The following is a 24,061-nucleotide window of genomic DNA, read 5'->3' as shown; positions in this document are numbered from 1 at the left end:
AGGTGTGTCAATAATTCAATGACACCGAAGTAGAGGCTCCGCTGCAGGCAGGAGACAAGGCAATCGACATTTAGCAGGTGATGCGTTCAGTGAGCTCACAGCCCAGCCTGGGTTATTTCAGGTTGAGGCAGTGGCAGTAGATCCCCTCCCTGTTATCAGGTTCAGCATGTTGGTGTTTCCTCAGTCGCCTCAGAAGCCCTTCATCCTCCCTTCTCCCTCTCTCAGTACACATCGCTGTCTGTCTCTCAGGAAATATATATGCTTTTAATTTGAAAGGCTGGATTTACAAGGACAATTAATAGGCTCACACACACACACAGATGTGCATGTACCTGCAAACTCACATAAAAGGGGACACACACACGGACACACATACACACACACACACACACACACACACACACACACACACACACACACACACACACACACACACACACACACACACACACACACACACACACACACACACACACACACACACACACACACACACACACACACACACACACACACACACACAATGACCAGTGGTAGGAGTCTTCCACGACACATGCACAGCAGGAGTTTCCCCCCCCCTCCCCTGGCATATGTGCCGGTTTCCATGGAGACACGCAGTTAAAAATAACATGGGCGATGGCTTGTCTTGTGCCATTCCACCAACATGGCTGAAGTATTCACAAACACTATCACTCACGCACAAGCGCACACACACACACACTTTTAGAATTAGTTTAAGTCGCACACACACTGAACAATATGAAAACACACACACACTCAGCCACCATCATTATTGGCATGATGGTTGCATTTATTCCCACCTTCCTGCCACTGGTCTCCTCAGTGGCAGAGCAGTAGCAGGACGCCATTTATCCTCATCTGTGGCCTGAAGCAGCCGTCGAGAGAAACAAAGGATCTGTGGGTTCGATTCCAACCATCGAGGTTATTCACTCAAACCGATGCTACTTGTAGTAAGTAACTTTGAAAAGCAGATGAATGTGTAGTGTGACACTTACCTGGCATAACATTTAATCCAAACCCAAAGACCCCTGTGTGTGCGTGTGTGTGAATCAATTCTTATTAGTCTACATCTATTTAAACAAATGCGCAGGTTGAAAAAACAGGATCGACCAAGTACAATAGAAGAGAAACATGATTCCTCTGCTTAACACCATTCTTTTATTCCCCTCCATATTTCCTTCACTGATTACTGCCTCTTTAGGAACAATGCTGCAATATTGATGAGGGCTGGGGAAATACAGAAGCCTCAAAAAGGTTGAGCGAGAAAATGAAGCTCTACAACAACATGAGATAATAAAACATTGAACTCCTGCTGCTGCTTTTCTCAGCAACCGCGTGTTGACTGACAAAGAAATGTATTTGTGGTATTTTGACCGGTTCAGTTCATCTTTATTTGCCACACATTTGGTAAACTCCTTGTTTCTGACGGAATATTTTATTTTAAATTTAGGTTGTGAGAATACAGGGATTGTATGTCGATTGTATGTCGTCCGTGCTGTTAAGTCGTGATTCAAATCTGTGATTCTGAGCTGTAAAAAAGGGACTTGACTTGAACACTTTGATGACAATGAGATTTGAGAGCTCTTGGTGATTAGGACTGGTGCTGATGTTGAGGAGCTTTAAACAAAAACATATGTTTTCCACAGCGGAATGACGTCATGAGGTGCCACCTGCTCATAAGCTCTACTCAGATACCGCCCCTCACCTGAATCCGGGAGATTGTCCTGTTGTTGTGAACACATCTGACCAAGAGAATCCCAGGCTGATATTTACATCGTCTTTTTTCTAACCCTAACCCTTTTTCACATCACCTTTTAAATTATTAATTTTCTTATTTTTATTGTCCTTTCACTGCTTTTATGGCTTCAAGTTTTTATGTGAGTCTTATATTTATTAAACTTATTTGAACACTAATTTATTTTAGAACATTGCCCGCTGCCAATGGTTGTAGTTGCATTTCTGCTTTGCTCTAAAAGCACTTTGTAAGCTCTGTTTTTATACCTGCTGTATAAATAAAGGTTATTATTATTATTAATTGTTAAAGTCAAAGTCTGAAGGAAGTCCAGACCCAATTGTTTGGAGTTCATGTCTGAAAACGGCCTTACTAACTGTATTTCAAAGATGTTGATGAGAAGATTCAAACAACTCGTGCCTGTACAATGGATTTTAAACTGCAGGCAATAGCACGTTACCATAGCTTAGCATGAAGCCTGGAAAATGGGAACAAGCTAGCCTGCTAACACAGGTAACAACATTCTCTTTGTGCAATCCACCTACCAAACAAAAGAAGTAGACAGAAACATAACCTCATTCCGTCATGTGTGAAGTAATGAAACCACCGGATTGAATAGTTTGGGTAACGAATAAATAAATAAAATATCAGATATTAATTGGGGCATTTTGGAGGTGGTATCACATGAGTGGATTTGCACAAGAGAAGTAAAAAGTCTCATTTAACCTTTAAATAGGAGAGAAAATATGTTGCACTGAAAACAAAGTGTAGAATAGCAGCAGAGGTTCCCAGATAATAATGTTTTCACAGAATAGTGACCTGATTTCCACCATTAAGACATTATAACAGCTCAGGATGCACACTGGGATTTGTTTGTATGTTGGATCATCCCTTCAGTAAATCTTTCTGTCGTATAGAAACTATATGATAAACATATGGCAGCAATTGTAAATCCAGCCAACATCTCAGCTGTGTGACTCAGGCCACACACACACATGCAGCACACTATGTTGTTGCCACACACATGCACCGTCTCTGACTTAGTGTAGTGTCCATACTGTGCCACTAAGGGGCAGTACAGGAGCACTTTGAGTGGAGTCTGTTATTATTGGGTAAACAGTGTGTGCAGAGCCAGGAAATAATCCCTTGAACATTTAACCTGCTGTTATGTTGTTGATATTTTCTCTGGCTCGTCGGGCTCGCAGTGACGTGGCGGCTGCTATAAATACAACTTTTGGCTGTGTTGTGAGACACATGGCTCGCCATTGCCTGCGCTCACAGACAGGCCTCCAACCCGAACACTGGAGAAACGTGCCCTCGTTCGGTGTAACACAAATGCTGTGCGGGTCAGAGGGAGTGAAGAGGAGGAGGAAGAGGGGGAGGAGGAGGAGGAGGGGATGAACAATAGTGCAGGTGTGCAGCCTGAAAAAGAAGGGATGGGAAGAGGGAACGGGGCAGAATGATTTATTAATGTTGTGAGGAAGAAAAGAGACAAAGAGAGATAAACATTACGAAACAGAAAGAGAGAGAGGTATTTTACAATTATTCATTCATCATCACTTCTTATGTTGAGGCTCATGTGCAACAAAACAAATCGAACTAGAACTGCACTCGGTATAGAGTGTAGACTTCCGCCAGTACCCAACAGTCCTGTTAAATCAAAATTTAGGCAGTGTCACGTTTCTCAGCTTCACGTTGGAGCTAATTAAAGAGTTTTAGCCTCATTCGTTACAGTGGCTGAAAATAAGCCACATTTAAATCTACTAGATCCAGTTTTTTATAAGGATCAATACAAAATTGTAAAAAGATACACACCCCCTAACACCTGGGGATATTTTCATCAAGGTTCACACATAATTTCCCAGGAAATACTAAATGGATCTAGATAAGAACATTTTTATGTTTTGGTCGTTGATATGTATTGAGTGAATGTTTTGTACAATTTGGTGCAGCTTGATTGAATTCAAGGGAATGAAAACTAGGAAATGTTCATCTTTCCACAATCCAAATTTCATGACAACCCATCCTTTAGTTTTTGTGTGACGCTGCTTAACTAACAAACAACAAAAATACCCTGGCTGAGGTAATAGAGCTAAAAGGTGAAAGGATATGTGAGCATGATGTCTAAATAAAAAAGCAAGTCTCTGAGAGTGAGTTTTAACTGACTTTAAAGATGATGCTAATGAAGTGGTTTGGCCCAAGCTGCTTGGACAGGACCAGTCATTAGGGCCCTTTCCAAGAAGCTCAGGTTCCTGTGCCGTGGAAAGGTCTGTGATCCTGCCTGATGTTTCATGATCACTCAACAGCACAACCGACAAACAGCCCCAGGGACGAGAAGCTATTAAAGGCCTCCCAGCAGTCCTGTTGAGGAACCCAAGTACTAACTGAGGCAAACCACATGAAACATCCTTACATTTAATAATCACCACCTCCTCTGCTCCTGCTGATGTTGACCGCTGCGGCGGAGCGCGTGCAGACACGTCGCTGGCTCTGAGTGTGTGTTGGGATATTTTCAGTGTGTCTGCGTTTTTTTCCCAGCAACAGCGGGAGGCTGGGAGCTGCCCGAGCACACTGCCAGCTCCCCCAGCTCCACTCCAAAGTCAGTGAACTGCCAGAGCTCCAGATTACAGCAGATTACCAGGCAGGGTGCTCACAGACTCTCTCTGTTTGTGTGTGCGTCATGCTGTTTATTGTGCGAGGGGATTCTGACTCCTCAGAATCAAAAGTAGACAAAGAGAAAGTTTACACCGGCTTGGACTGAGTGAAATTAAGATGTTATGTGCTGCATCTCATTTTGCCTTCATCGTTATGCTTTAAAATGTCAGATTTGCTCTAAATGTCAAACATTTATCGATCATTTGACTGTAAAAACGTATGTTTTAACACCAGCACATACTCAGGTGTACTCACACATACACAACCTTAGATCATGACTCTTTGGTGGCAGCAATAGAAGGATTGAGCACGTGATACATATTCCCAGCATGTGGTGGATTAATACATTAATACTTCATGGCTGATTCCCCCTCCCTCCACATCATAAAGAGATTACAGTCAGTGACAGGCCATGCCCAGGCGGGACCCTACCATCTGACGGGGGTGGACCGTGGAGACGAACGAGACGGGACGGAGACGTGTTTTGAGTTTGCGAGGAAGCGTGGGTGCCCCGTCGTTCCTCGTGAGGGAGATGTAGCTCTCAGCGAGGCCAAACTGAGGCGCACACAAAGAAGAAGCGATATTTCTTATTCAGTGGCCGCGTTGGGTCGGCTGAAGGGAGGCGAGCAGGGACAGCAGGTGGGGGGGAGGCCGGGTGGGGGAAGAGTCTGAGGCTGCAGATGTTGCTCGTCTGGATGTTGGTCTTGCACAGGGTTGTGTTAAGGTCTGCAGGAGGAAATAAGGTGCCGCTACTGAGAGACAGATGACAAGGAGTCTGCAGGAGAAAGGGAAGAAAGACTGAGAAAGAAAGAAAAGAAAGTAGGAGGACCATGGCTTTGGTTTGTCTTGGTTTAGGCTGCGTCCCTGTGCGATCCAGAGGTACGGACTATAACTAACATCCTTTAAATTCACCATTACTGTTAACATTGTTCATGATGTTCATTTCATTCGAATCAATCCTGCTCACTTTCATTGACAATTATTATTTCTGATTTAATTAGATGCCTTTTTAGCAGATTCATGTTAAATCACTATATGTGCTCACTTCACTGTTGTGGGCATGATGATGTTGTGTTGTTATGACCTGAGTTGTGTGTTCAACCCAATCCTAAAATCCTACATTTTTCCAATACATCAAATATATACAGAAATCAAATGTGTCAGGTTGAACTGCATACAGTGGTGGGATGTAAGTACATTTGTTACTGTATTTAAGTAAAGTACACAACAATGTGCTTAAGTAGATCTATTTTCAGGTACTTTTTACCTTAAGTCCACTCCATATAATCAGCAAATTTCTGTCCTTTCTACTCCACTACATTTTTACAATGAGTTTTTAAAAGTAATCAGTAATGAGAGGGGTATTGATCCACTGATCCAATCAAGTCACATTTAGAACGTGCCTCCTTCAACAAGAGCAAAATGCATCAGCAGCAGCTTCTCTGGTGAAGAAACATCAAAAATGGGTTCAGGTGTCAGAGGAGGCCAACGCCAAGACTCAGTCCTAATGATGTAGTACAGGGAATAAGCTACACCGTGCAAGTACTTTAGATTACTACTCTAATACTTGAGGTTTATTTAAAAGCAAGACCTTTTTTACTTTTACTCAAGTATAACTTCATTGTGGTACTTTTACTTTAGTATGTTTTTGTACTTTCAAATGGAGCAGTGAATCAAAAAGAAAAGTCTTGAGATTCAAGGAGTAATTATATTATAAAACCCATAATAATAACAATTTCGACAAATGATAAATCAATTAATTGTTTTGTAACGAAGGCAAATAACACAGAATATTTCAGTTTATATATTTTTCTCATATTCATCTGCATCCTTTGAGGTTCCAAGAAGGAAAGGGCATTTTTTAGTATCTTATAAGATCTTGTTTGTTGTTTACCTGTAACATTATACACAGCCGCAATGAAAAGCTAAGAACTATATCATGTATATATGGTGTGAAATAAATAGATGTTAACCTGAGAAATCTTTACAAGCTTTAATTATGATGTATCTTGTCAGCCACTGCATTTCTCACCCTGTAGTGAGCTATTCTTCTAAATAAATCTGCTCCTCTTGCAGATGTTGCACCAGTTCAAACACTGGCTCAAACAAACAGATGGTGTGATATATTTTATATAAGAAAACAATATTGTCAGCATAGATGAGGAGTTGGTGGGACTGCTCAGCCACCGTGGGTCCACTACCACTGCACAGTTTTTCCTCTGCAGAGCTGGGCAGCCAGTGTTTCTTATATAACAGCTGTCTACTATGACAAGATTCTGCAGCTACTGCCATAGGGAGTGTGCTGCCTGACCCAGATACACCCTAATACATTCCCTACTAATGACTTACATTCACTCACATCTGGACCAGAGACAACAGCGGGCCAAAGACAGGGTTACAAAATCATATAGCTGCCCCAGCAAGAGGAAGAGTGTTTAAGCAGTCGGCAAATGTCTCGGACGATGCAGACGCATCCCTGACGTGTCTGGCTGTGATCTTTTTATGCTTTTGTTGGCACAGCTTTGTATTATCAATCTTTACTCTAAAGACTGTCATCTGTGCATAGAAAGGCTATGGTCTGCTACTGACCTTAATACTGGTCTGAGCACAGAATTATAGAATCTTAGTTATTACTAGAATTTATTATACCTCTACTTCTCCTTTCTGTTTCTCGTCTCCTTCCCTGGAAGTTTGTGGATCAGAGAAACCATAAAAACCGAGCAATAAGCTGAGCTGAAAATAACTGATCCACTGCTCAGGTAATACAAATTAGACCCATTAGCAAGATGAGGCTGAAGTGGTGCCATAAACAACACTTTTACATTTTCGCCAATAACCTTCTGTGTGTCACACATTTTAAAGGTTTTAAAGTCAGTAAGTCAGTTTCATAATTTAGCTGTTTAATACTTTGAATGGATTGGTTCTGTCTTAGGAATCCTACATTTCTTTTGGTTGGGCAATGATAAATACAATGTCAGTGAGTTAAACTTCTCTGATACTGATACTGGTATACTTTGGCTATTAGGAAAACAAAATTGGCAATGATTGATAAAATGTCATCATCAAACATTAATGACTAATGTGATTGAGGCTCAATATTTTACAGTTTAACCATAAACCTTATTATGAATAAACTAAACACAAATACAACCAAATATATGGAACTTGAATTGAAAAAAAAACAAATTTCAACATTAACCGTAAATTTGGATGCACACCATGCTTTGTTTACTTGGGGTCTGTGATCCCTATCATCAGTTCTACAGAAGCTGCTGTTCTGCAGATGGTCGGCTGAGTGAGGCCGATCGCAGCCGTCAGCATGAAGCTATGTTGACGGACCATGTTTGCATCTTAAGACTTTGTCTTCAGGGGCCAGCTTCCTGTCAGCAGGTCCCTTGGATCGATACTCTTTGGTTGTTGATTTTTTGGTAAACCCTTGACAATATAGGTTTTCCCCAAGTAGGCTGAGGAGTGGTACTTCCTTTAGCACATTTCTGACTGGAAGGTGGAGCGAAAAGCAGACATTAGCCGTTCTGATGAAGTCACTCATTGCCTCTTTTCTTGCGACCGTATGAAAGTAGTGATCATGTTGTTCCTTGTTTGTGACGAGCTTAGAAGAGGTTGGTTGTGATAAATTTCACAGGCTGCAATTTTCTGTCCGACTCCATCTGAGCTGGAAAAAACTTTTACTATATCTTTTTGTTTATATCCATATTTTTGGAGATTTGGGAATTATGTTGTACGTATATTGTGGTGCACAGACAATAAATAAATAAATACACTACTTATAAATATAAATACAGACATTTTTGAGCAGAAAGTTCATACACAACTTTACCTTAAACATTTGAATTGCTCCTTACCTCATTACTCTCTTTTCTATATTTTGTTCCATTTTCTTATTTCATAGCGTTTTCTACCGGCATTAAAGTCCTGGTGATGACACCAGGAGCTGCTACTTCTGCACCTGCAGATTTCAGGATGAGGTGAAACAGAGATGGAGAAATACAGTGAAGAGGGGGATGATGGGTAAACATGCATGAGCTAAGTGTGTATGTGTGCTTTCCTGCTTCAAAAGGGGAAACTCCCGGTTTCAGCTTTTTAACAATCTAATGCAGATGATGTAGTCCTGGTGAATAAGAGCAAGACAGGAGCCAGAGAATACATGGACGGAGGAGAGATGAAACTCAGATTTTCTTTCACACTGCTCATAACTTTTGGGAGTTAATTTTGGAAATTGAATCCTCAGCGTCACTGATTCTTTCCGGGGCTCTGAATCTGAGGGTCAGGATGAAATCATTGAATCACTGTTTGGACGTGTCTAGTGTTTGATATCAGGTTTGTTTAGTGACGTTGATTCTGCAGTGTGATAATGTAAAGTAAGTTAAAGCTACATCTGATTAAGCTTTTGTTGGATTTTATTTGCGATGCAGGTGTTGGACATTATTCCTAAACTTCGCAGGCATATGTTCATTTCCTCCTCAACTGTAAATAAGGCTTTGTTTGTTTCTATTTGAGCTCAAGTGTGTGTAAAAGATATGATGATTTTTGTGATAGCAGCAAAGATTTAAACTATAACATTTTTCAATGAGGGGGGAGTTGAGGGGGGAGTTGATGTGATTGAAAATGATTTTCAACCAGTAGTTGGAACTTTTAGTTTTTACAGAAAACATGATCTCAAAAATTAGTAGACCGAACATGATATTTTAACATTGCTTAAAACATCTGGAAGGAATCTTAAAATTATCAAATTGAATTTTGTTGATGATAAAACAGCAGGAAAAATGCTGTTGTGCAACAAAAGCACAATTGGATGACAATGGTGAGAGGAGGTCTTCAAGACAGCAGCAAGAGAACGAGACAAACACAAACCAGGAAGAGACTGAAGAGAGATGAGGGAAACAAGTGGGCTGACAGGGAGTTAAGCCACAGCAACAAATCCACTAATTTAACTGTGTCACAACAACTAGGTCAGCGTCTTCCACAGACCCTTCTCAAAGAATCACCTTTGTTCCAATATTCTATACTTCTTTTTTACTTTAATGAAAGAAAATACAACTCACATCCAGGAATAATAAAGCAGCAGCGGATACTTTTATTTGCAGATTTTGCAGATGTGCCAGTTTAATGATGAGAAAACCACAAAAGCATAGACAATCTAAATAAAATGCCATCATGCTGAAAAAAACCTCAATTTGAAATGTATCTCAGTTAATCCTCAAATCGATGTCACTGTTTATCTTTGACTTATTCAAACAGTTCCAATCCGCCAAGTGAGTTTGTGTAGCTGCAGATTTGAATGGTTGTATTTTACAGTTGTTATCATCTTCTCTTCCTATCTCTGCTAAAGAGACAAGATGCAAAATGAATGTAACTTCCTGTGTGTGGCAGCCTGTAGAGCAGAACGCTTTGTGATGTTTGGGCTGAACGCACCGCTTCCATGTGCTCCTTTAACCTTGATGTTTAAATACACTGAATGCTGTTGATGCGAGCTTGCTGATTTAATTGCACGAAAATGCATGAGCGAGGAAAAGGTTGCCTGGTTACTGACGTACAGTGCGGCTTTCAAGGACACTGTTGCGTTTTGAATTCCAAGTTAAGAGAGGAGAAATAGGATTCACAATAAAAGATAAAGAGGCTCTGAAGGCAGATGAAAGATGGATAATCACAGTCTTCTCCTTTATAACCGATTGTTCTAACATTTGGAAATGAAAGTTAAGAATGCTCAGCTGTAACATCGTTAATAAAAGTAGGGTCTTTTGTTTTCCGATACTGCAAATTTGCCGCAATAATGTCTCCAGACGGAGGAACCGTGAGAAATCGACAGTGGTCTGCTGGTGTGTGCACACTTGCTCGGCCGAGTTGGGCTTAACTGCCATCTGCTGTTGGTCCAGGGCATAGTTTTACTGTACAACCCAGACAGACAGCACTGTGATATTGTTTACATGAATGTTTCAAAATATATTTAATCTTTTCAACTTATAATAATATATTGTGTTTATATGGTGCCAGGGTTTAATGCTGTCCTCTGCCTGTTGGTGGTAAACTGTAAAACTTGGTCTGGATCTCAGATATTTGCTTTCGTCTCTGTAATGCTGGTGAAACAGACACCCAGAGTGTGCCTCTTTAAATAACAATAATATCTTGCTGTATTTTTTTCATGACTAACAAATCAATATTTTATTTTTTAGTGTAAACAAGGATGTTTAGGGCCTTTTAGATAATCACAGAAACGAGTTGAATCAGTAAAGCGCATAACTCCAGCGAGGCCAAACTTCAACCTAATCAAGCTGGACCAAATTTCACACACTATCAGTTCTCCAAATCAGCCTGACTGTCAAAAAGGATTCGTTAATTATTCTCCTGAGAAATCCAAGAATATGTCCCAAAAAAGAAGAAGCCCTATTTTCAAGTAAAATAATTACATAATCGTGTTAACAGCCAAACATATAAACAGCATGGAAAACATTACATCCTTGGCATAGGTAAAAAAAAACTATGTTGACAATACAGAACCATACTTTAGATTTTTAATTAAGTAGGTCATAGCCTTAAATACATACACATTATAATAAACAACTTTATATTTCTGCAGACCGGTCGTTATCTCTTTTATTTCAGAGTGATCAGAGACATTCCCTTTAACGTGTTCTTTCCTCTCCTATCGTATTTCAGCGGTGTCGAACCTGGACATAGAAAGCAAGCTGTCAGTGCACTATCAGGCTCCATGGCACCAACAACACAACGTGTTTCATCCCTGCACCCGACCGCCATGTCTGGAGGAGCTGCACAGAAATGCTCATCTCAGCCTCAGAGCCCTGAACCGAGGTGAGAGGCTCTTCCAGTCTGCATTGTCGCACTTTGCCATGTTCACAATCCGCGGTATTGGGAGTTTTTTCTGTTTCTCTCTTTTACAGACGAACAACAGCACGAACAACGGTCCACAAGTCGGGAAAGAAACAGGGTGACCATCTCTATCTCAGTGGCGCCCCCTATGCCCACTTTCCCCTCACCACACAGCATTCGCCGGCAACAGAGAAGTCGGCTGGCGCGAGCGGTAAGGACGTTGCACCTTGAACAAGTGAAGCAAATACACAGTTTTTTCATTAAATGGCTCAAACCATGTTATGTGAATGTGTCTTATTAAGCAGTTAACTCTCAATAAATGACCTGCTGGATGTAATTTACATGCAAAGGCTTCTTAAAATGTAAATCTTAATCTAAGTCTTAATCTTAATCCAGTTACTACTGAAGAACTGGACACTTGAACCTTGAGAGAATTATTCGAAAGTGAGAACGAAAATAAGGTTACATTTGGAACAACATGAGAGAAAAACATGTATTATTATCGACATATGTTATTTGTATTTACCGTGTGTAACAATAAACTGACACAATATCTCATTCTGGTGTTGCCGTGCAGCAAGAGAGAGCAGAGAGGGAGCGAGAGTTAGACTATCAACCCAGGAAGGTAAATCAGAAATCTGTCCATGTCTTGTTCGTCTAAAATGTAGGTCCCTTCTGTCCTATTTGTGTAATACCCACTTGTGTGTACAGTTACTGTTGTGTGTCTGAGGTTTCATGTGACATAAGATGAACAGTATCCATTATAGGTCTGTTCTCACACTGGCCTTACCCTGACTTCTTTTTTAATCTCTTGAAGGAGAGGACTGTGAGAGAAACAGAGATCCAGACCATCCAGAGAAAGGTAAGAACATTCAGAGACTAAAAATTATTTCTAATAAAATGTATCTTTGTTGTACTCAGAGCAATAATTGATTGTATGTGCTGCTGCCACAGGAGAGGCCAGGGAGAGAAGCAAATGTTCAGACGATCCAAAGAAAGGTAACCAATATGCTTAAATGGCAATTATTTGAACTTCCTTTAAATTAACTATTAGGAGAGGGTATCAATAATGACAAGATTTTAAAGAAAAGAGTATAAATGAATGTACAAAAAAATTGTTTTAAATTTAATTGCCAATTTGAGATTGAGACTGATCTAATAAACTTTAGATTGTCTGCTTCATCCATCACCTTTTGACTTTCATTTATTATTTTTGTTTGAAATTATGTACTCCCCTGGATTATTTAAATGTCATCTCATCTGTTATTTTATTTTTCTTTTGTTGTATTTTTTATGTTAATAGTTTGCGTGCTTTTACTCACTTCAACCTATTGAAAGTTGCATCTTCATCCCATGGAATAGAAAGGTATTGAGCTTTTGTGTTGTTTTGACTTTTTGTTCATCCTTTTGTCACTTTAGTTGTCCAGTAGTTCATTTTAACAGCTTCACTCTTGTTGAAGTCGTTCTTGTTTTGTCATTACGTATCTACCAGTGTTAGAGACATTTTAAAGATAGTTTCACATCATGCTAGCTAACTTTTGTATGAAAAATTGCATCGGTACCCTCCATGTAATGTTGCTGCCGGCTTCGTCCAGGCTACCTCGATGGGGGAAGATGAAGGTTGTGAGGTCTTGGGAGGGCACAGAGCCAAGTCCTCAGCCCCCAACGCTTCCTCAACCCAAAATAAGCAGACGAGCTGGTCCAAGGAAAACCACCCACCTTCAGATCTGAAGATATCTGCCGATTCTCACTCCATCTCCTCCTGCATTATCCCCATCAACGTCACAGGTAAGATACAGACGAGACGAATTAGGAATGAGCTAGGATAGCCGTGGTTGAAACCAAAACCTAACTATTAAGCAGCTGTGCAAATAAGTGACCTTGGAGGAATCGGGGTCAAATACGGCATTATACTTTAAAAGCCAGGAATCCTAGCCCTTTTTAGACATTACTTGTGGTGCAACTCCGGAGAACTAAGTCCGAACTTTCTAAGCAATTTTACTTTTCGCACATGCACAACGGAGTGGGAGATTCTTTGCTCAGACGTGTGTTCACAACAGCAACAAATCCTGAGCAGGATTCAGGGAAAGTCCTCAAACTCTGGAGGCTCAACTGAATTCACATACATCTCATCTGAAGTTCACAGCTTTAGTGACTTCAACATGTTTGAATGAGAAAAATGATAACATTCTAAAATACAACCTCAAAAGTAACCATTATTAACCGCTTCTGTGCTTATAGTATATATACTGTTTATAGATTATGGTCTCTGTTATTGCAGGCGTTGGGTTTGACAGGGAAGCCAGTGCTCGTTGCTCTCTAGTACATTCCCAGTCGGTTCTTCAGAGGAGGAGGAAGCTAAGGAGGAGGAAGACCATCACGGGGATACCCAAAAGAGTGCACCAGGACATGGGTATGTTATAGAGAACGCCTGCTCACTGATAGATAATTAGGAGTACTTTCTTGTGTGGGTCTTTATTTTGTAACTTTTCATCATATTTATCCTCATCCTCTAAAGCAAAGGTTTGCACATGATATTACAGACACGCAACATGCTTTGTCTCTTTGCATTCAGACTCAGATGAATCACCCGTAGCAAGAGAGCGCACAGTGATCGTCCATGCCAACCCGCACCAACTCTCTCTCTATGAGGAAGATCTCTCAATCAGTGGTCGGCTCCATCACACTCGTGACTCTGGCTGCCAGACAGATGATTGCCTTATAGCATGTACGTTTCTGAGAATGAACAACTATATTAGGTTCATTATTGCAGTTTCTTTTAGTCTGTCAGGCTCCCGTATTTGCTCTATAAAGGACGAGAGTTCGCTTAATTCCCTAAATGACTATTTGTTTGACTTAATAGTTATTGCTACAATTATTGGTGGGTTAATGTTTGGTTCGGGATCAGAAACGGGACAACCATCTAAAAGGCTACCAATATGATCAGATTTGTGTATTTTCATCCTCAAACAAGATCCATCAAACTGGAATTCAAATCATTTATTTATAGTAACCTAGTATAGTCCATATGGTCAACATCCACCTGAGTTAAAAATCGCCCCCTCTGTTCCCCCTCTCTGTCCTGTCTTTTTCATTTCAGGTTCAGCTGCTCCCTCCAGACGACGCATCAGAGCGCAACGTGGCCATCAGGGAATCCCTGCCTCTCTCTCTCATTCGACAGGCAACATTTCGTCACTGGGTGACCAGTCAGATTCCACATACACCTGCTCTTCCAGCCACGGTGGACGCTTGCGCTCTCGCAGCCTTCCACGAGAGGGCGGACGTCTAATGGACAGTGATGATGACGACGATGATGACGACGATGACGATGATGACAATTATGATGATGACGATGAAGATGAGGAGCTGTCACCATATGAAGCTGAGGACTTTATTCCATCTGGCCCTAGTCCAAGAATGAAGATGATGATGATGAAGGATGAGGAAGAGAGCACAGATGACCAGGCTGCCCCTGAGCCACTGCAACTTGGAAGCCTAAAAAGGTTACAGCGATCTGGGGATAGAGACCGAGGGGGTGGAGGAGGAGGAAGCCCAGAGCATAGCTGGATGGAGAGGGGCCGTTCTCGCTTACCCCGCAAAGCTGACATGGGAAGCTGTGAGATCTCATCAAGTTCAGATACTTTCAGCAGTCCTATTCACTCTGTGTCTACAACAGGAGTTCTAGGAAGCCATGTGGACCATAAAGAGGACCACCAGTCGTCAAGTGGGAACTGGAGTGGTTCCAGCTCCACCTGCCCATCTCAGACATCTGAAACCATACCCCCACCCTCATCTCCACCACTGACAGGCTCTTCCCATTGTGACTCAGAGCTATCACTCAACACTGTGCCCATTGCCATTGATGAGGGATTTTCCCTGGATAGCTCATACCACTCTGACCTCAGACCCCAGGGCCAGGGCCACAGGTCAAGCTCATTTACATCCTCAGCCACAGATCAGCTAGATGACGCAGGGGTGAGTACAGCAAGTGAGGGGGAGTGGACATACCCTCAAGACCAAGACCAGACTGATCAAGACCAAGACCCTGATCAGATCCAAAGCCTGAGACAGAGTCATGGGTTAGCTCAGGAGTACAGCTCCAAACAAGGTTTGGAAAACCAAACCTGTTTTATTGACAATACCCCCAACACTGAAAAGGGGCCTGGCTCTCTTTACGCATCAGAGACAAACAGTTTCTACTCCTCATCAGTGCATTTTGGGGAGTGTAATCCGAGTTACAGAGGTTACCTGTATAACTATGCAGACCAGGGACCTGACTGCAGTCAATCCAACACTGTGGCAGCAGCACTATCCCATGGAGTATACCTCCAATCCTCAACTGACCTAAGAGCAGGCACTATGACCCTGGGGAGAAGCTATCGTCCACTGAAGAAACCCAAAGTCAAACCTCCACCACCCAAACGGACTTCTTCGCTGAAGGAAAGCAGCAGTAGTGTTGATGTTGGAACAGACACACAGGCAGATCAAGATCAACCAAAGACAGTTAGAGAACAAGAGCTCACCTTGTCTTCCACAGATATGAAGCTGGAACTGGAGCTAGAGCTTGGAGGTGCTCCAGAGCCCTTACAGACATCTTGTCTAGTAGCAGAGCCTTTAGGAACATGGGGAATGGGACTGGGTGAAAATGTCGACATAGTAGAACCGATGTCCTTCAGCTCGGCAGATACACACTCGTTTAAGAATGAAGGTGCTGTGCAATCTGACTATGCAGATCTGTGGCTTCACAACACTGAGCTGAAGTCCAACAATGGTGAGTACACATCTATGTCCAACTCAAGCACAGCCACAGGAACTACTGTGATGGACTGTATCAAGTCACCAGACAGCTCTTCCTCCTCCACAGAATCCCAAAGCCAGGCCTCTGCCCAGGTGTCACAGACCAGGCCAACTAGTCCCCCTCTCCCACCTGGAGACTACAAACTTGGGTCCCCTGAGAAGCTGGCAGGCCTAGCCTCGCCATCAAGCGGCTATTCCAGCCAATCGGAGACTCCAACATCAACCTTACCCTCATCTTCAACAGCATTTTTCCCAGGACCTCTATCTCCCTCCACGGGCAAAAGGAAGCCTAAAGTGCCAGAGAGAAAGTCTTCTCTTTCTTCTCTGCAGCATTTCCCCAGAGATGGAGTTTCCATTTCATCTGGCTACAAGAGAGACCCAGACTTTCCACCTCCACCTTCTCAACTTGATCTCAATATTCTTCATGGTGGCTATGTCAGACACACACTATCCCACCGGACACACCACATGCACACGCTCCACCACAGCAAACACAGAGTCGCAAATGTGTTAGCCACTGGAACAAAGTTTCTGGTCCCTGAAACATCGAATTCCAACCCACCACCACATTTGAACTCAACTCCAACAATTACAAATTCCCATCTAATGGTGATAACGCCATCTGCTCTTCGTTCAGTGCAGCTCCATCCAATTAGTCGATCCACAAATAGTGTTACCACTGCAGTCCAGGAAACAACAAGTGGAATTGAGACTTCTACGAGACCCAAATATCCTCCTAGTTGTTCTACCCTGGCTCCACCAACTATCAACACGAGGCCACTCCCGCCTCGCAGACCACCACCCAGACCCCCATGTCATGACCACGTCTCCTCCCCTGAACATTCACAACCACCTCCCCCTGGCCGCCACCCTGATGGGCCACCATCCTATGAAAGCCTGCTACTCAGACAAGACCGCTATGGATCTGGAACTTTCTGGGCTATGTCTGCCTTCAGAACCAGGATGGACCCGTTATCAGATATGTCTGAAGACAGCTCACCTTTGCATCGGCCAGTGCCACGTGCTCCCCACCCTTCGCCTGTGGATCTGCACACACACATCCACTCGCACACAGAGTTCCGAGGGCTCACACATTCAACTCATGCCCACTCTGAGTTTAGGGTTTTGGGGGAACGCTCATTCTCCCAGGATGATGATGATGAGGACGATGAAGAGGAGGAAGAGGAAGAGCCGGTGAAAGACCTACAGAGGGCTTCATGTTCCAGAGGAGGCATGCGAACGGATCACCCTCCACCCCCAGCATACGAGTTTGCTGGATTATGCCACACAGACTCAGGGCCCTGGGCTAGTCCATTCAAAGTGCCTGGTACCACAATGGGGACATCGCATCCTTACCTAATCAGCGATGCAAGGAGAAGAGGACTCGTAGAGAGAGAAGAAGAAGATGAAGTGACATCCGGTGCTAACAGAAGCGCCCATCAGCAGCATTCACAGGAGAATAAAGACGACTCCACAACTCCTGACACAGAGGATTACTTCAGTAAAGGTAAGCTTTCACACAAAATTCCAATTGAAGAAGTACAACTTTTTTATAAAACTGATAGAAAAAAAAAGTCACAAAATCCTTTTAATTACTAATGGAGATCTTAGTGAAAATGATATTTCACTGATTGAATAATAAAAGAGATCAGACAACAAGATGACATGAATAGGGATTTTATGTGCTGCAGATTCCACGCCCAGTGATAATTCGCTCTCCCCTCTGACGGATGACTCCAAATTGGACGATGAACTTCTCGCCTCACCCAACAAGACCCGTACAACTGAGGATCTGTTTGCCATGATACACAGGTGTTGTAAATTTGACTGTTTTTGTGTTATATTGTCTATCCAGGTATCTACTGGTCCACTGTCTTCATCTGTGCCTTGATTTCTTCATTCAGATCCAAAAGAAAGGTCCTGGGCCGTAAAGATTCAGGAGATTTAAACGTGAAGTCTCGTCTTTGCCCTCCAGCGACAGTGACCCCTTGCAGTGTCACCACCGTCATTATCCCGCCAGCACCTCCTCTGATCATCCCAGCCAATTTAGCCACAGCTGCTGGGTCACAACGAGCCCCAGTGCCAATCTACCGCAGCGCCAAGAAATCCACCACATCCAACGAGGAATTTAAACTCCTGTTGCTGAAGAAAGGTAGCAGGTCGGATTCCAGCTACCGCATGTCAGCGACAGAGATTCTTAAGAGCCCCATAACTCCTAAAATGCCAGGGGAGTCCCTTCAAGAGGGAGCCTTCAGACAGTACGAGGAGACAACCTCTGCATTCCAAGAGACCCCAATTTCTAGCATGGACCCAATCCAGATACCAGGTCTTTTTCCCAGGGCCAACGCTGAGAGTTTCACCCTCAAAACCCTGCCTATGTCAGCTGCATCTCGACAGGGACGTTCTCGGATCCCCCCTGTAGCCAACAGCAGTCGCTACAGTACACGCAGCCGCCTCTACACCGCCCCGATGCAAGCCATTTCTGAAGGGGAGACGGAGAATTCAGATGGAAGCCCCCATGATGACAGATCATCCTAAAAACCAACCAGTGAGAGATGTCTTGATGATGTTCTTACTTTAAAACAGACCCTTGCACTGTTCTTATATTGGAAAAGCTTCTCATCAAGGGCCAACAGTGTAATTCTTGTGACACACGAAATCTGGTAAAAGTTTTGTTTTTTCTTTTTTTAAGTTTTGGATCCACAATTCTATTTAAGGGTGTCAGAGTGCTGTGAGATACTGAACCAGCTTTGATGATATATCTAAATACTGTATTATCAAAACAATAGCTCCCTCATAGTTTAAAAAAAAAAGAAAAGATTTGAGACCTATTTTGATTGACTTGTCTTTAAAATAAAAGAGTCCTAAATGTTTGGTAAATAATGACAAAAGACATTTTGTGGAATACGGACAACGTGCGTGCGCATGAATTAGCACATGCAACATCCACTGATATTTCTACTTCTCGTGTTTTGAATGGTGTGAGTGCGTGTGTGTCCCTGAGGAACTGCTTTCTTATTAACATTTTAAAATCTTCTGAAGTTTAATATTCTTTGAACTTTTGGTGCCCAAAGCATCGGCCCGGAGTCTATGACTCAATATTCCTGCCAACAAGCAAAGGTTGTTCCGTTGTGGAAGTTACTAACAACATCTCGACACAGCATCAAACGTATCTATTGTATTTCCATCTCGCAGACCTGGCATTGAGAGTATATCACACAGAGCCAATCATATATTTCTTCGCATAAATTATATCCAAAAAGATAACATGATGCATGTATTTTTATAAAATTGCGCCTCCTGACATGGTGATAAAGTTTCGCCATGTTGCATGACCCTATATGGAAACATCCCCAGGATCCCGGTTTCAACATTGTTGTGGTTCCTTTGTATTATAAGAATTATCAATCTTTCACTGTGAAAGGTTTCAGTGACATTTGTACCCCATTTCCAGTGATCTAAATTGATTTGTCTTAGACATGAGTTTCAAACAAGAAGGTGCAAGGGCTTGCAACTAGATCGAGCCCACTGCTCTACGATACTGGCTAATTTTGGACAATCGCACAGTGGCCTTTCTCTACTAGAGGTTGTTGTAAGCAGGGCGTTTATAAGTCTCTGCACGTATACAAGGACCCTCGCCATGTTCCACCAGAATTCAATCACAGACTTGTTTAAACCCAACCTTGAAATCTAGTTTGTTTAGATGGATTTCAGCTTTTCCAGCTGCTGGCAAGTTTTGCTGTGCTCACTTAAAGAAAGGTGCATTTCAAAGCAGTTTTAATCTGAACATCGAGTGGAGATGGTGAAAATGCTTTAGAAAGTCCTCAATCGGTTTTACTAGAGGTTGATTTGGAAAAGATTCCAAGAACCAACCTTGCTTTTGCACTTCATGATTCTTCAAGAATATTCCTTGAAAAAAAATATATCTTATAATGAAAAATTGCATATGTATATTTGTACTGAATATTAAAAGTCATATCTATATAAAACAAACAGCAGAAATTTTATAGGGAACGAACCTGAGTGTAGCAAAGAAGAACAGGTTTTATTGACATTACACGTGAATCTTAACAATATACACTGTTCTCCTCTCCTTGTTGCCTCTCCTTCATTTGCACTGACCCAGTAGCATTAGACAGGTGAAAGCTCAACCCAGTGGCTGGGGTACGCCATTGTCTTACCCTTGTCTAAATTTACTACGAAATCTGAAAGAGTGGAGACAAGAGGAGTATAGGACTATATTCAACCGATATTTAAAAAAGGCAGCGATGCATATATTGCATTGCTGCTTCCTTTTCTGCCCAACACAGGGATTAGAGTATGCTGTCAAATCAAGTGTGTTACAGAAGCAAGCTATCATCAGTGGAAAATTTGAACTCTCACCTGCCTACCACAGCAAACACAACACATATACTTCTTAAATTCAGAGACCGTACTTCAATAGAAACCATTCACTGTATTCTGTGAATACCTCAGCAAGCATATTACTGTTTTATTGTAAATTAAATAGATAGATAAACAGATAGACAGATAGACAGATAGATAGATGGATAGAAAGTTAGAGCGATAGATAGATAGATAGATAGACAGATAGATAGATAGATAGATAACAAAACTACAACTGTTTGATACTCAGAGAATCTGAATTGCAGAACTGACACTGTGTAAGATGGAGAGAGTACAAAGCTGTGAACTGATTATGAGAATTTTACATTCGTCATACCCATATTGCTGAAACTCACTTGTTCCTACTCATTGTTTTATTTGTTGTGTTTTATATCGCATGCAATAAGTCAAGAAAATAAAGAAGAAAAGAAAAGGATACCACCATATCATTATTTTTATCTGAGGGATGTCTCCATACCACAAGAAAAGATTTTGTATTTTCCGTTCAAATGTCAAGTTCAATAGTGTGTTCTATAGATGTACAAACTGTCTGGCTAATTCTGTTCTGTATAGTTGTGATCACAAACAGGGGTTTATCTTGTACTGTATATCTACTCACTGGACAATCATACGTATAAATGACTGTAAAGAAAATGATATTGAATTTGTCGGGGGGGGAGAGAATCTGAACACTTTTGGTGCTGGGTCCTATCGCTGGAGCTGTGGGAGTTTGGGAGTGAGAGAAATATTTTCAAAAAGAAACTGCTGATTGAATTTAAAGTGCATATCTGAACAAGTCCGCTTTGGGGACAAAAAAAATATATGAATGAAAAAAAAATCATTGATCTGATCAGAAAGTCATTGTATTTACTTATGACTCATAACAGAATTTTTGGATTCCCACAAAACATTATTACTGAACAATTAAAATAAATATGTAGACTTGATACAGTTGATATATAAGAGAAAAATGCAATGTCACTCTGTGAAATGTCATTGAAAAAGCTTAATCACATAAATACTCCTAGTATTTGAGGATTTTCTTTGGGTGTGATTTTTCCGTACTGTACCGGTGCTAGCAGCGATGCTAAAGAGGTACTTCGAGACTGTTTCCTTTAGCTGTAAAAGCAGTGGATAAATGATTGACTGACAATTTGATTAGAAAGACAAACTGTGGTTGCCATGCAAACTCTTAGTGCTCATTTAGCTCAGTCCTCAGCAGCTTGGGAATATAAAAGATAAGAATCTATGACCTTAGATAGATATAGGATCTTCTTTCGCCAACTGTTCTCCAATGTCTGCACACAGTTTTGCCCTAAAGGGAAAGTGTGACAAAAGCCACTTGATATTTTTCTTCAAGGGTGTACAGTATGGAATACCACGAACTTAAGAATAAGTGACAGAGAGCAGGACAATTTCTGATAGTGCAGACAAAGTGTAACTATTGAAAAGAAGCTCCATGTTTAAAACTAGCTAGGACTTAAAGAGATTTGAATCACTTTTGTATTTTTGTATAAACCTGTAAATACGTTTTTAAAGAAAAAAATCTTGCAAATTCTTTCTTTTGTAAAATAAACCAATAAAAAAAGAATAAAAAGAAAAAAGTTTTTTTTTTTTTTTTCAAAGTTTAATGATTATTTCCAAGCCTTTGTATATTTTGGAGCTGTGCAACACTTTCAGTCTTGTATTTATTTTTGGGGGGTTACAACATTGTGAAAATTCCATTATTCTATATCTAATTCATTTTAACAGCTCATCAGGCTGCTTAGTAACTGTGCATAGAAAAAAAGCCAATAAATGTGATTGCATTGAAAACCTTTTGTGTGACACTTCATTTCCTCCATGTCAGAAATAAGTGCATCGACACGATGTCTCCACTAGGTGGCGTGTTCTATCCTTAGTAGTTTACTCTGGACTCCATTGTTTCACCTTTGTGACTATAACGCTACTGATCCGATCACAGTCGTGTTTAATATAAATATCTGAATTTTACTGTTGAAAACGCACAACCTCGCAAACGTTCATCTACTCGACTACACACTTGAGTATTATGGTAAATTACCAGAGAAGGTGCAGTTCCCACCATTGCAGTCATTATGTATGTGTACACATTATATATAATATATAACTTTTATTTGTATAGCACCTAAGTCAAAATGGTTACAAAGTGCTTTAAAAATATCCACAAACATATTTAAAACCACACACACGAACAGTAATAAAGCCAATTCTGTTTCGTTTTATAAAACAACAGTGACTAAGCTTCACTGCAGATAATCCAGGTAGGATGAACACAATGGATTTAGCACCATAGACTAAAAAGCTCGGCACACCAACAAAAGAAAGTGATTTTAGAAATTGAGGAGGAGTCACTAGTGACAAGGAATCATTCTGCAGTTGAACAGGAGCATTAACACAGGTGAGGGAAACAGACGACTCCAAACAAGGAATAAACTAATTAACCAACAAATATATGTTTGAAATCTTTAAAACTCCCAGTATCATAACATCTCATATAATTGAAATGTTTGAATATAAAGTAAAACATGTGAAATTGGCAGTAAATGAACGCGTGTTGAACAGTGAATAATAAACCCTAAGGGCATCGTTGAGTTGTGGTTGTTTTAAGACACATCGTGAATCTTACCTCAGTTTCCTCCACGTCTCTCTATCGTGTTGATAATGACTTCCTGTTTTTACAGCACCTGTCCGATCCAGCTCGCACCTCCATCTTCATCTTCATCCTCATCTTCATCTTAATCTTCATCTCGTGTTGTAGGTCGGATTATTGAATCCCGCCAACATCTGTGTTTTACCCGCGTAACTTCAGAGGAAATGAAGGAGAAAATGATTCACTTGCAAACCAACACCTCCACGTGCCCCCGCAAAACTATCTCGACTGTCACATCAACGAATAACATTAGTTCCTATTGTGCAAAGAAAACGTTATCAATAAATAGCTTTACAATAAAATGAGCTCGAATTAATGACATAAGGACAATATAGTGATGTAAAGTGATGAAGTACATTTATTCAAGTAGTAAAGTTTTCAGCCAATCATACTTTACTCGAGTATTTACCTTTTATTCGTTACTTTTTACTCCACTACATTTATTTATTTAACTGTGGAGTTATCGTTTACATTCATGGTTATAATTATAGATTCAAAAAATTTACTATGATTTATTTTATTTTTTATGTTCCACAGCCTTTCAATAAATCAAAGAATCTCAAATTTATTTCTCTGGACTATTATTTTTTAATGTATTTTCACATTATTATTTATTTTGTATTCTCTATGTAACTTTAACATTTTATTTTTAATGCTTTTATGCTTTGGTTTTGTCATATTTTACTTTTACAGATTGTCATGATGCCATTTGTGTTTTATCGAATTTGCTTTGACTGGCTTTTTCTAAAATATTTCAGGCTCTAATTACTGTACATATCGTTTATTTAACTGTGTTATTTTCTAGATGCAGATTTATAATACAAAAAATAATTAACAAGAACATCAGAAATTATTACTTAAGAGGAATAGAAATAATCCATCAATATTTAAAGTAACTAAAGTTACCCCCAGATTTATCAGCTGCAACTTTAAATAGTAGAATTTCTACTAGA

General features: G+C 40.9%; 1 protein-coding gene across 1 annotated transcript in view; it reads left to right on the top strand.

The window, feature by feature from the left end:
- nhsb (Nance-Horan syndrome b (congenital cataracts and dental anomalies)) overlaps window positions 1-22,223 on the top strand; it is a 49,247-nt gene extending 27,024 nt beyond the window's left edge. The window contains exons 2-13 of the mRNA XM_062412755.1: window positions 11,084-11,236; window positions 11,326-11,465; window positions 11,832-11,879; window positions 12,072-12,116; window positions 12,209-12,253; window positions 12,558-12,620; window positions 12,850-13,042; window positions 13,536-13,667; window positions 13,830-13,982; window positions 14,355-17,558; window positions 17,743-17,863; window positions 17,956-22,223. Of these exons, the coding sequence (XP_062268739.1) occupies window positions 11,084-11,236; window positions 11,326-11,465; window positions 11,832-11,879; window positions 12,072-12,116; window positions 12,209-12,253; window positions 12,558-12,620; window positions 12,850-13,042; window positions 13,536-13,667; window positions 13,830-13,982; window positions 14,355-17,558; window positions 17,743-17,863; window positions 17,956-18,589 (4,931 nt within the window). The 3' untranslated portion in view covers window positions 18,590-22,223. The remainder of the gene's footprint in view (window positions 1-11,083; window positions 11,237-11,325; window positions 11,466-11,831; window positions 11,880-12,071; window positions 12,117-12,208; window positions 12,254-12,557; window positions 12,621-12,849; window positions 13,043-13,535; window positions 13,668-13,829; window positions 13,983-14,354; window positions 17,559-17,742; window positions 17,864-17,955) is intronic.
- The last annotated feature ends 1,838 nt before the right edge of the window (window positions 22,224-24,061 follow it).

The sequence above is a fragment of the Platichthys flesus genome, chromosome 1 (genome assembly GCF_949316205.1).
Source record: "Platichthys flesus chromosome 1, fPlaFle2.1, whole genome shotgun sequence".
Lineage (NCBI taxonomy): Eukaryota > Metazoa > Chordata > Actinopteri > Pleuronectiformes > Pleuronectidae > Platichthys > Platichthys flesus.
Note: the sequence above shows the minus strand (reverse complement) of the source record. Positions and strands in the feature narration are given on the sequence as shown.